The sequence below is a fragment of the Poecilia formosa genome, unplaced genomic scaffold, assembly GCF_000485575.1.
Source record: "Poecilia formosa unplaced genomic scaffold, Poecilia_formosa-5.1.2 Scaffold17, whole genome shotgun sequence".
NCBI lineage: Eukaryota > Metazoa > Chordata > Actinopteri > Cyprinodontiformes > Poeciliidae > Poecilia > Poecilia formosa.
The window spans coordinates 4290670-4304864 of NW_006799956.1; the positions used below are offsets into that span (position 1 = coordinate 4290670).

General features: G+C 39.8%; 1 protein-coding gene across 1 annotated transcript in view; it reads right to left on the minus strand.

Annotated features, from left to right (window-relative positions):
* Positions 1–7677: 7677 nt before the first annotated feature.
* The window catches only part of crabp1a (cellular retinoic acid binding protein 1a), a 14834-nt gene continuing 8316 nt past the window's right edge, over positions 7678–14195 (minus strand). The window contains exons 3-4 of the mRNA XM_007546805.2: positions 12319–12432; positions 7678–8032 (exon numbers count right to left, since the gene is read on the minus strand). Of these exons, the coding sequence (XP_007546867.1) occupies positions 7982–8032; positions 12319–12432 (165 nt within the window). The 3' untranslated portion in view covers positions 7678–7981. The remainder of the gene's footprint in view (positions 8033–12318; positions 12433–14195) is intronic.

A 14195-nucleotide genomic window follows, 5' to 3' on the forward strand; every position in this document is an offset into this window, starting at 1 on the left:
GGCTGACACTTGACAGCAGAACCTCCCAGGCCTCCCACTGGCAGCGCTAACCGTGACTTCCTCAAAGGCAGCAAGCAGGAATTGAGGTTTTACCCTCCCTTCACCCCCCAAAAAAGCTCTTCTGCGTGATTACTTCCTTGGAGTGCACACTTCTGGACTATTAACAACTTTCAGCTGCCCCATGTCGGGACTTCCGCAGCTTCTGAGTCAGAGAGTGAATCTATTGTCAAAACTACACAGTTTGCTTTTTGTCTGTCCGGCTCAAAAAGCCTTGGCACTCGCAACGCCAGGCAATTAACCCTAAGAGTGACCCTGCAGATTTCCCGTTAATCTTGTTTGTTGCATTTTTCAGAATTCGGTCGCTGAAGAGAGCCACAGAGCTTATAAAAGATAAAAGATGGTGCGTCATTGTGCTTTACCAGAGCAATCGGAGGTAAAGTGTTTGTCATGGTGTGGGACTTTCAGGTTTTTGGGTTTAAACCAAGACTGATTGACAGTTGCTTTTAATAACACAGAGACTCAATGCTTCCCATTGTCTCTTGAATTGTCAATGCGTTTTCTTCCTGCCACATCTTTTTCTATTTCCGGGAGGATTATTTTATTTTATTTTTTTTGAGACAGAGGAAGCAGCACTGCTTCATGCTGCTTTATAAGCTGATCTGTCTTCATGATGGGAACGTGCTGCTGGATACCATCCCCCCCCCATAACACGATTAGCAAAGTCTGGCACTCTAACATAACCTCTGCAAGCTGGTGAGCTCAGCAGCTTGTTGGTTGGGTTGACGATTTCACACGAGGAACCCTGAAAAAAATTTAATCCATCCATTCATCCATCCATCCATCCTTTTGTTCATCCATCCATCCTTCAATCAATCATCATCCATATGTTCATGTATTGATCATTTGATCCGTCTATCCATCCATAGGTCTGATCATCCTTCCATCCATTCATTTGTTCATCCATCCTTCGATTTAATTCATCATCCATCGATCAATCAATCATCCATCCATCTGTCCGTCTGTTGATTCATCCAGCTTGTTTTCTTCCTCGTTTAATCCCATCCATCCATCCATCCATCCACTCACTTTTCTTCAAACCGTTTGTTAATTTGCATCTGGACGAGTCAAGACTTTGAAACGTGATTAAATTAATATCTTCACAATTTAGTCAATGCACTTTAGGTCACAGTACAATCACTTTTCAAAGTAACGCATTAGGTTTTATTTTAAACCAAACTTCAGTTCTGTTCTTGTGTCTAAAAAATAGTTTTAGTGCCAATGTTGTGGCATTAATGCCAATTTGCAACATCTTAAAACAACAGCAATATAAAAAAATGTCACCAGTTTATTCAAAAACCATTTTCTCTATTTTCTGCATGTTTAAACCAACAGTATGTTTGCACAGAGTGACCATACATAAGAATGGTTCTCCATTTAAAAGTTGGGTTGCATAAAGGAACAAGCAGGTCCAACCAGAGAAACTTGTGTTTGAAACACAAACATATATATTTAGTTTGTACACCAACATTACCTTCCTGTCAGACATTCTTGCTGATCAGATATGACTAAGTGATATTTTACAAATCATGTTTAAATATGATGGTGGTTTAAAGGTTTTTGGAACAGCGTTCACAGGTTGACTTTTTGGGGTCTAAAGTTGTTTTAAGAAGGTGAAATTATTCTGTTTTTGTTGTCCTGCAGTAGCTAATAGCATTTATCTACTTGTTTGCATTCACAGGGTGTGAGTAGCATGATTGGCGGCAAGAAACGTAATAACTAATAGCTCTGCGTAACCTCTTAACAAACTCACTTCAGTCGTAAAGGGATAGTGCGGTTTGGTTTCAACTCAAACACAAAGTTCACATGAACGGATGTAAGTCGTTAGAATTGAGATTGTATGTGTTGGTTGGGATTGCGTTTCCAAAACCAACCAAAACCAGCAGATGCCTGGAGAGAAATTAAAAAAATTCCGGCAAAAAGTTTTATGAATGTTTCTTGGTCAGTAAGAGCATTCCATCCTCCGTGGGGACATACTGTTCTTTGGATGAATATGTCTTTTTAGTTGCCAGAAACGTCATGGTTTATCCGCAATCTCTTTTGACACCCAGTTAAAATTCTTCCTTGCTCTGAGCAAATATTTACCCGTGTTTGTAGCCCGACAGAGCAGTCTGAAAAATGTGTCTCTCCTGCTGAGGAGGCCATTTATTGAGACTTAAGCGTGACTAAATATATCACAGGATGAAACTCTCGGGAGATGTCACAGGCACAAAGCACTCTTGGTAATTTAATGTGACAACATTCACCCAACCAACCATGTACACACACATACACACACACACACACACACACATGCTTGGCATAACCTGACCTTTTCCAGTCTCCCACGGTTATCCAGTGCAAAACATGAAGGTTAACGTGGAGCAGGGTCAGCGTCTGAGTGGAAGGTCAGTCGGTGTCAGCTGCCTGGGTTAAATACAGGAGCTCTGATCGGCAGGTTCTTGTCATCTTGAAATTGAAATACAACTAATAAACTCCTGACCAGACCACCGTCACACACTTTGATAGTCCCATACACCATTTGTGAAGTTGCAGTGTTCGATGGTCAGGTCAGCTGCTCAGGTGAGTCAAGTTAAGTTTTATTGAGTGGCATATTTCAGCAACATGACAGTTCAAAGCGCTTTCAATGAAAAAAGCATGCTGAAGTTTAACAAAAGAAGCTTTACATTACAGTGGCAGTAATGAAGGGCAGTAATGAATTGATCTATTTTTCAGTTATTCTGAATATAAGTCGACTCTAAACAAATGTGTTTTTAGGCTTGATTTAAAGGGACTCAGTGTTTCAGCATTTGTGCAGTTTTCTGGAAGTTTGTTCCAATAGACCATACCTACTGATTGCTGCTTTTTCCTGCCTGGTTCTGGTTCTTGGGATGCAGAGCAGTTATCAATGAGACTAAAGATAAACACATGTACGAGTTTCTCTAGATCTCGCTGAGACATTAGTCCTCTTATCCTGGAAATGTTCTTCAGGTGATTGAAGGCCGACTTTGTAACTCATTTTATGTGGCTCTGAAGGTTCAGGTCAGAGTCCATCAGTACACCATATTTAGGGTTTAATAAGTAGATTGTACTATCTGCATACCAAAGTACCAATGATGGTAAAACAATCATGGGTGTGCCACAAGGGTACAAGCCCTTGTGGCACACCTTTTTTGATGCTGGGATAACAGGAGGTGAAGACCACTGCATTTAAGACAATTATAATGACTAGAAGCTTTGAAGACCTTATTATGAAGACCAGCTCACCCTACATCTCTAAGTCAGTGTCATAAGAACTAATGATCTACAGCGTTACGTAACTTTGACAAGTCTACAGCTCATATAGCCATTGCACCAGGAACCCGATCTGCAGCAAATGTAACTGGATGATATTTGCTCATAGAAGAGTTTTGTTGCCTCACCAGACTTAACATAATCATTGCTGTTTGTTACCAGTTTCACTGTGGTCTTGTGTTATTGACTGGAACGGGGCCAATCGGCCATTGGCTGCTGGAAAATGGGACCTACCTTCAAGTGTGCAGTAATTAGTCTGATGTCTTTTTGTTTAGAACGTTTGACAAATCGTTTTCACCCAGCTTGGACCTACTCGAGTCCTGAGAGGAGCTAAATTATTGTTTATTTAATTAGAAATCTAAGCCGTACTCCACTGTACTCACAGAGGCTTTACTGTTTGGCGACCCAGAGTGGAGCACCAGGGTGGGCAATGGGGCCCTCTTCTCTGCTCAAACGCAGGAAAAAAAAGACCAAAAAGACAACAACCCCTTTATTCAGCCATTCGGATCTGCCATCTGAACAGCAGCTCGTCATTAAATTAACATCACAGCAGGCGCGCGCCCTGGCCATTGCTTCTTGGAGCATTGTAGTGCACTCAGGAGGAAACTCATTCTTTCATGGGATACCAGGTCAAAAAGCAGAGCTGGCGCGGCCTCGTCCCGAGGTCTTGGCGTCGAGGAATGGGAACGCTTGCCGTGCTGCTGCGGTAGTCCTCGTGAAGCGGGGCGTTGAAAGGAAAACCTTTTAATCCCTGGCAGCCATAGAGGACAGAGACAGATTTGCTTTTTGTTTTCTGATGTCGTGCCACTTTCTTGCCATTTTCATCCCAATGGCTGACAGTGCCAATGCTTCTGTGCGTAGGCGAGGCTCGGAGAAAGGCTGTAGCAAATGGGTGTGAGGTTGCAATAGCTCCAAAGACATTTAAGGGCGTTTTCACACCGGATAGTCCGGGAGACTCGGTTCAGTTGGGGACCAAAGTTGCAACACTGGTTTCATTTTCAGCTGCTCCATTTCACTTTTACTCTGCAATGAGTCAAATAAACCAAACCCTTTGAGAACCTTTGGAACATGGTGGTGGCGTTCTCAAAGGTTATGGTGGTGGCGCTACACCAAGAACCACTTTTCATTCATTTTAGTGTTGCTGTTGAAAAATGGGCAGGGTTTTCTGGTAAACTGGTCTAGATCTTTTGGCCATTATAAATCCAGGTGGACCAAAACGAGTTGTGGAGTTCCTCAAGCCTCCATTCTCGGACCACTTTTAGCTAACATCTATTTTACTCCACTGGCTCAGATTATAGAGCACTATAGCATTATCTACAATATAGCTTTAATTCTCCATATCACAATGGGACCCTAGACTCTCTTAGTCAGTGTTTCCATAATATCATTGAGCGGATGGGTCAGAATTTCCTCCAGCTTATTGCAGATAAGACAAAAACAAGCATTTTCGATCCCACAGGAATGTGACGATTGCTCTCAGCGCTCAACTGGACTCAATGAGGCTTAAGAACCACAGAGCCTGCGAGGAAGCCGTGTTTGGTTTTGGACTCTGCTCTAAATTTTGATATCCGCAAAAAGTTTTGTTATCGAATCAGCTTACTTCATCCCAAAAACATGGCCAGACTAAAGTATCTCCACGTCAAAACAGGACATAGAAAAACTGCTGCATGCTTTTACCTTCAATAGGTGCATCTGCAACAGTCTTTACAAGTTTCTGTAAAAAGTTTCAATCAGGTAGTTACCAGGGCTCTAACCAAAACCAGCAAAATGTTTGGCTTCTTTAAATCAGGTCTGAGAACATTTTTGCTTTATTGCAGCTTTTGATCAAACAATCAGACTAATAAACGGTTTGAAACATTTGTTTCCTTTAGGTACTTAGTATTCATATTACACCATCTTTTTCTTTTATGTGATGTTTTTATGCTTATGCTGTGTTATTTGCTTCACGTCTTTCCTTTAATGTCATCTGAAATACTTGGTCTTGTGTGTGAATGTAGCTATAAAGATACACTTGAATTGCCTTGCCTGGGGCTCAACTTGGAGATTACAAATCATTCAAGTCAAATTATTTCCAGTGTTGAATTGCTTCATTTTCACCAGAGAGACAATTCTCTTTGCCTCAAGCTTCAAAAATGCAAAAATTATTTAATTAAATAAAACTTGTAATAAAGACCAAAAACATAAAAAAGAGCTTCAGACTATTGCCGTGTATTAAAAGAAAAGCTGAGAATTTCCACATTTTTCGAGTCATCAGTTCTTTTCTATTTAGTTAGTCGAGTTTTTATGATTCTTGACTTGTGGTCAGGGGCCAAACAAAATAATTTGAACGGCTTTGGAGACTCCTGTCCTAGACCAAGTCAAGGTTCACGTCTTCAGATCAGGTCTTTGTTAAACGTGTAAAACTAGGTCAATTATTTTGGTCTCAGGTGTAACTTAATCACTTCTTTCCGCATATAAATAATAATAATACTAAAAAAATAGACATCAATTTGTGAGCATTTCTCAACAAAGAACTACGGGTAAGTATCAAATGGAATGTCCTAATTTTTTTGTATTTGTTGTCTCCATCTACAAACCTTGTGACCTCGATCAGGTGATGTCCTTATTTTATCTGTTGTTTCTAATACATAAATTGGCTTAAAGATAATTCAATGGCAAGTGTAACATAACACTCAGAAAACAAGTTCCTTTACATTCATTTTTACACGCTGGCTGCATAAGCTAACATTTGGAATAAGCTCTGAAACTCCTCATTATTTTCAAATTATATTTCCTTGCCTTTTTTTGGCATTCAGATAAAATATGCTCCTCTCTGACTTCATCCGGTCGCCTTGTTGTTAAAACAAAAAGCGTCACGGATAGAGAAAGCCTGGTGAAGCAAAAGAGGTCAGACAGATCAAGAAGCCGCAGCGCTTCCGCGTCTGTTATTCCTAATATCTCCATCCTCACATGATAAGGCCAGAGGCAGAGGGCGGGTCACGTGACCAGCGCTTTCCACTTTTCTACCTTTCTTCATGTCCCAAAACACATTTTCAAAACATAGCTGTTGCTCAGATCTGCTGTGTAAATGAAACTTTATTGATTGCGTTAACATCTAATCTTCCGTATAAGTCCAATGTGAGTGAATGGGGCGCAGTTGGACTGGGCTGACTGGTTTTAATGGTCTGATCGCGTCTTGCACGCTGTTGCCTCAGCCTGAGGCGCAGCGGATGCTCTCCGCTCAGTTCGGGCGGAGCTGATAAAGCGAAAAGGGGCTTCACTGTGACATCCCTGAAGGAAACACAAAGACTTTTATCTTTCGGTGCTGATGCAACATCAAGTCATCATTTTTCAGACGCAGCATTTTTTGGTCTGTTTTTTTATGAACAGTGAGAGCAGAAAGGTAAAGTCGAGAATATAGAGGAAAGTTAAGAGTTTAACCTTCTGGAAATATTTTATTTCAAGGTTTATGTTTCTAAAGTTTTGTTGGAAGGTGGAGTTAGTTAGCACTGCTGCCTTATAGCAAGAAGGTTCCTGGTTTAAACTGCGGTCGAAACCCGTCTGCCCGACGATTAATCGTGATGAATCATTTATTGAAATAATCACCAAGTAATTCAGTAATCGATTAATCACTAATTTAAGTATAAAGACTCAAAGAAAAGTCATTTGCTAAATGTAATACCTTCGTTTTATACTCCAGGATCATCACTGATTCAGATTTCAGGGAAACTGAAATGAAATGACCAGACACAAAGTCAGCCATCTTGCAAAGCCACCAAAGTCGGGAGAACATCAAGAACATAAAGGAGAGCCTGGGACTATAGATGACCAAACAGATTGTAAGAAGAAGAATGGTCACTGGTTCTCCTTTGGAATATGTCCAAACTTTTTTTTTATTACATTTTCCACCATAAGCCCTCATCAGACATGTTACTAGGTACATTTGTTCAGCTGCTTCCTGTGACCAATTTTAAATAAACCAATCATTTGGCACCATCTCAATGCATTTTAATAGCTATTTACACATGGAGATGATTTGCTGAAAGTTAAAACTAAATCAGAATGAGGGAAACAATGGGATTTCAGTGACTTGGTTGTTGGTTTGGAGATTTTAGAAAACGGCAATCTACTAAGATTACACTCCAAACCTTCTCCATGTGAACAAGGAATGGTCAGAAGAAGGATAATAGATTAGACTAAAACATTATAACAGTATACCATAAACTATTGACTAGTTTATGGTATACTAAACCATAATCTTAGATGATCAATTTGAAAAAATAAAATGAATAAAATAAAAACACAAACAGTAGTAAATAGTAAGTTTTTCTTCCACTAACCCATGACGATTAATGAGATTCTCAGCTGTAATTTGTTCCATGTATGTTTTATTGCTTCCTTTCATCAAACATGAACACTTGATTGACGCAGCCGAAGACTAAATCCTACGTTATCATCACCTGGGTTGTAGGCATGGACACAGAGAGAGGGCTAGCTACTGTACAATGTTAACTACAAACAAACAATATATTGACACTTTGCTGTTGCATGTGTGGAGACTGTTATGCTTGATGCAGAGAGGTTAGGTTGCACAGGAAACTTGGCGAAAATTGTTATTGAGTCAAGCGGGGCAGGTTGGCATGAGCTTTGTCCAGGTGAAGGTCGCGCAGCCTCACTCCCGTACGTAGATCCTCGTACACACCACATCGTCTGCACCAAACGTCTGCAGGAAAACAGAAAAAGTGGGTTAGGGGTTGCTTTTCAATCATTTATATTGATTAGCCCTTGCTGTTTTCCATTATGACTACCTTTGTACCTCAGTGTTCGTCTGCTATTGTCTCAAAAAACAGATTAGCACAAACGTAGCTACGTTTCCATTAGCCGTAAAACTTCACAAATTGAAGTTACATTTTCTAAATGGAAGCACGTGAATTTCGAAAAATCTTTTTATTTTTTTCTAAAATATTTTAGATGAAACAAAACCCTTCAATTAGGTTCAGTGGCAACATGTTGAAACTTTCAGACGGTAGGTTCTGTTCTTCTGTTTTCACACGGTGAAGTAAGGGTAAGCTAACGTAGTTGTGTTAGCGTTGAAGCTCTACCCTTTGTTCTATTTACGTTTTATACTCCTATTGTGAAGTTGTTCTTGAGTTGTACTGAAAAGAGTACAAAAAGGTCAGAAGAACGCGAGAATACATAAGCTAGCAAAGCTTTAGTCAATAATGACGCTAATATTAGCTTCAACTTTGACATTTTCTGTCGACGCTGAATTAAAGAGCTAATTCAGTTTTTAATGAATCTTAACTTCACTTTGTGTGTTGTTCATTTTAAGATTGACAGACAGATAGATAAAAACGTATACAATCTTATATAATGTTGCATAATTTGTAGGAACCAGCCCTCCCAAAATGCTAGGAGGACAACTGGGTATAGACGATAGATTTGTCACTCTATCCTCCATACGGGGAGGAAGAACTTTGGCCAAATACCTCTAAGTGTAAAAGAAAACTTTGTATATCACTTTGATTCAGAATGGATGAAATTTTTAGGTACCTGCTGGAGTGAAACTTTCAAGTATTGTCTAAGCTGCAGCCTGCTTCTCGCCTGCATGAAAATCAGTTTCATTTCAGGCTGATGCTGCTCAATAGAAATCCTGCCTCTCTTTCCTCTTAAACTGCTTCCAGACTAAACCAATTACACACATTATGCAGATCCTATGGAAATGTGCCCCACTTACAGCATGAACTGGCACACACAATGAGACCGTCGCGTTGTTATCGCTGTTCTGAATGCAGGTCTCAGGCTGAACCATCCGGCTTTCTTTGCGTCTGCGTCTGATTTTCTTTTTTTTGTTGTTTGTTTGTTTTCCAGAAAAATTCAAACACTTTCCAAGATTTTAATGATCATAAATCCATATTGAACCACTAGCAGATTCTAGGTCAATCTCCGGTTAGTGGATGTATATTGTTTTTGTCTTCCTTTTCAGAAAAACAAGTGATGCTGGCATTGTTTAGAGCGCCCATCGTTCAGATTGGAAACCCACTAACGGTGGGAATGTGGTACGATCCGACAATTTTCCTTCTTGTGGTTTGAAAAACATGCAGACTCTCTGACGGTCAGACATTCCCAGACGTTTGAAGGACATTCAGGAGCTGATTCCCAGCAGGCTGTCACATGCTGTTAAGTGAAGAATAATTGAACTGACTGGTCCCTTGCCCGAAGAGACCGTTCATTCCCACTTGTTGAGCTTGTCTTCGGAAACCGTTAAACGATGCTTGTTGATGGTTCTAAACATCTTGAATACATGTGAATGTGCGACACTTTCTCACGTCTTTTTTCTGAACATTATGATTTGATTTGATTTGGTTTCGATTTGGACTTACATCTTGAAGCAACCCTTACTTTTCTCACACTGCACTTTATGCTACAGTGTTACAAAGTATTCACTGATGTCTGTCATTCTTTAGGCTTCATTCCAAAAACTTATAGTAATTTTCCTTTTACTCTTAATTGCGGTTTACTTTGCATTGGTCTGTGCATGTAGTACCGTTTGAATGAACTAAATATTTAACTAGCAGGATAAATATATAGTTTGAATATAAATATTTAGCCTAAACCTACATTTTTATGTCCAAACTAAATATTTTATTAGTAAGTTGAATATTTGGTTTACAAACTACACATTTAGTTTGCAATTTAAGCATTCACCTCTGAGTTAAATATTTAGTTAAACTACTTAGCTTGAAATGAAATATTTAGTTATCAAGCAAAATATTTAGTTTCAAGCTAAAGATGTAGTTTGTAAATCAAATATTTAGCTTCAAACTAAATATTTAGTTAGCAATATTTAGCAATAACAAGCTATTAGTTAGCTAATAACAACCAATTAGTTAGCTTGTTAGTTAGAAAGCTAATATGAGTTAACTTGCTAACTAAATATTTAGTTAGCAAATACTTATTTTCTAGCTCAATATTGCTAACTAAATATTTAATTAGAAAATATTTAGTTTGTAAACTAAAGAGCTTACAAACTTTAGCTTCAATCTAAATATTTAGCTTGCTAATTTAATATTTAACTTGAAATCGTGACATTTATTAATGAACGAATGAACATGGTGAGAATATGGCTTTGAAAAATTTGCCCCTCATTTGTTTCTCTTCTGACAGGCACAAACTGCTCCACCATGTTGGTGACATAAAATCCCACTTAAAAAAAACAACAGAAGTTCATGTCAAAATGATGATATGATATGAATAGTTTTGCAAAGTCGTGACTGATAAGGAATAGAAGTGAAAAGAAATATTACTTATTGCATGAAGTAATATTATCTGCTTAAAAATTAAATAATTTCTCTGCTTTGCAGGGTTATTTCTGTTGTCCTTCATGCTCACATGGACAATGTCAAGCTGCTGTAGCATCAACGGCAGAACAACAGTCCCAAGTGAATAATGACATGGTTTACCTGTTAGTGTTGCCATGGCAGCTAAACTAAAGCTCCATTAAAAAGAAACCAATCTTTAAACTTGTCAGTAATGAGGATAAATACGAGGTTTTGTTGCAACTGCTATCGAGAACTTTGAGCCGTTGGGTCCAAGGAGAGACGGGCCGAGAAACAAAGAGCCTCTGCTAATGTCATGGCTCGGCCACATCAACCTCCATCAGTGCGTGAATGCTTCGGCTCCTGCAGGGCGGCTGGCCAGTGTCACCGGCGGGGCAGAGGGGCTTTAACCACATTCTGCTTTTATCACCCACTCATCACAGAGGAGTTCATACGCTCTGCCCTCACAGCTTGTCAGCGTGAACAATGAGGAACCTCGAACTCCCAACATTAATTAAGATTCACCCCCCTCCTCATATCCTTACTTGCCCCTGGGCTGTAACAGAAAGCTGATCAAACATCCGGTTATAAGAGTTTTCAGCATCTGAACCTTACACGTTGTTGGTTTAGGTTTTTTCTCTCTCTTAGAAAAATCCTGCAACAACAGAGCAGACTGTGGGAGCACTAAATGTAGAGCCGTTTGTAGCCGTTGAGACCCTGAGAACTGTATCTGTGGAATCCCCCCATAGACGCTTCCAGGGGTTTCAGACCCGCTGACTCCTGCAGATGTAAATCTGGGTGAATATAGGCAGGGGGCTGCTGGTACGTCAGCATAGCAGCTCCTCTTGTTCTCCTTTCACGTCTCTATGGGGAAGATGAAGGCTCACATTCTTGGGAAACGGGCCCCATTTCCTCCGCAGTTGAATCTCCAGGGTGACTTCAGACACCACCTGCCTGACTTCATTAATCGTTTGTCAAACAGGAGCGGACTAGGAGCGGACTAGGCCGGATGAAAATCTCATCTCGAGGCATCTGATGGCTTAGTGGTTGTCAAGGAGCAAACGCCAGAGTCGCACTAGAGCACACTTTCCTTGTACATTTGATAATACTGGAGAAAGATTTGTTGTTTGGCTTTGTAAAACCAAAACCACTGTTAATCTATTTATAATGAGTAGCTTACCCATATCAAGGTACAGGTAAATAAAGAAAAAACAAAAGTTTTAAAGGTGCTTGAGTCTTTAGTCATACCCTTCCTAGAATTTAAAGTCCTTTTGTTAAGATACCAGAAAAGACCCAGAGAGAAAGCCAGATGCATCATATCAATGATGTCTTTATAGCAGGTCTACCACCTGTTGGGTAGAGATCCACATGAAGAAGACTTTCCAGTACCTTAGGTTCTGACCAAATGCTCCAGAAGGCAGAGTTTGATCACCAGGAGGAAATGTTTGTCCTCCTGAGACAATGCTCTGGCTTTTGGTGATTGAACTTCACCTCTTGGGGGAAGACTTGATCACCAGTCAGTCTACAAGCTTACTCCCTGCTAGGGGTAGTTGGAGGAGCAAGCTCTCATCAACCTTGTTCAGGTGAGGTATTTTGCCTTAGGGCCCAGTTATCATTAAGATATCGTACCATTATAGCCTAATCATCACGAGGCTCTCCCTACAGCCACGACTCATGGATGCGTACTCACCAGTGTGAGTTCGTTCCCGTTCAGCTCTCGGGTCCAGTAGGTCTTTGGGCCGTCTCCATCCACCAGAGTCTGCTGACAGTAAATCTTGTTCTCTGACTCCCAGGTGGCCAGGCTCTGCACAGAAAAGAGACTGATGTCTTTAATATCTTCTCCCTTTGTTACAGAGTAACTCTATGATGCTGGACATAAATATATAATTATGAGCTTAAAACTGCAGATAAATGCCAGCAGTATGTTATTCACCATAAATCCCAGTCACTTATTTTACCGTTCTCTGGAATCAAACCAGCACAGGAGCTCCGACTCCCAAACTGTGTTCATACTGACTATTTTAGGAGTTAAAAATTAACGTTGAGAGTGAGAAGTAACATTTAAATTTTGCTACGAGTTATAGATTTCCATAAGCAGATAGTCATTAGTGAAAGATAGCCAACATGAACATTGACCTGGCTAATTTCGTTTTGTAAATAAGCTGATAACAGGTAGGTGTGTTAGCATTGAACCTTTAACCAACTGGGCAATGTAGTTTCTTCTTGCTTTGAAGACGAATCATGGTAGAAATCTTCTGAAAATGTTCAATTATTTCTGCCACACTAATAAATTTTCCTCTGTTCCTATGTTGTCTGACTCAAAAAGTTTTTTTTCCCTTTACAACCAAAATATTTTTTAACAATTTTTAAGCTAATGATGCACTTGGGTGTAAATCTTTGGCATGTTGTTAGCTAGCTAACTAAAATCTAGCTAGCATGGCTGGGAGTCTACCATACCCAAAATATGATATCAACACTTTTCTGGCATTGCAAGATATTTGTAGAGGTACTGGCACCATAACACTTGTTTAATATTTGGTCTTGATTTGTGAAAGAACTGTAGTTCAGTTCTGAATTAAGCAGCTGCCTTGGTCTTTCATGGGCAAATGTTAATCACCATATCAAAGGTTTTGGGCCCTGCAGGCTGCCATACAGAATCCTTGCCAAGTTCTGAAAACCTCAGAGCTTTTCTAAAGCTTTACTTTGATTTTTTTCCCCCCCTCAAGCCAGAAGACAGTCAATTAGCTACAGCAACATTTGAGCTCCATTATTGATCTTAGTCTCTGACTTAGAAAACAATTTCTCAGTCAAAATATTCTCACGCATTTTCTTTCTTCTCTAAAGAGCTTCAATGCATTCCCATCAGTAATACAAATTCACCATGTAGGTTTGTTTTACCACTTAATGTTTTTTTTTTTTAACAGTGTTGCTTACATGATTTTGCATCACTCATTAGAAACAATGTGGCATAAAGTGTGTAATGATCTGTTTCCAACCAAAACAACAGTTTACATTTCTTAGACTTAAAAGTGTGAATGTTGGGTCTTCAAAGTCTGACTTTTGTCACAGTTGTTCACCTCAAAATGAGTAATTAAAGGGGCAGTATTGTGAAAATGGGACTTGCTTTTTAGCTTTACATCACGTTATAATGATATACCCTCATCAAAAACATGCCTGGAGAGTTGACTTGATTCTTTTATGCATATTTGAGAAATCCTTTAATCTCCCATAGCAAACATTCAGCTTTGTAAAACGACTGGTTGGACATAGCCCCGCCTTTGACGACAAAGCTCCTCCCCACAGCTGCAGCTTCTAAGCTGCTGACCCTTACAGTAGCTCAGTAGCTGCCATTGCCCCACTCTGCTCCTTCAGACTAGTGGCAGCAATTAACAAACCTCTGCTGTGCTCATTATACGAGCTACTTGTAAGCGAAATGCTGGTTAAAACTTTATTAAAGGGTTCATAAAGCAGTGATGTCGAAGGAAGGTGGAGTTTCAGAAGGAGCAGGAGTTTTTAAAGAGACAGAGACCCAAATTCAAGGCGTTAAATTATGAAGTCATATTTAAT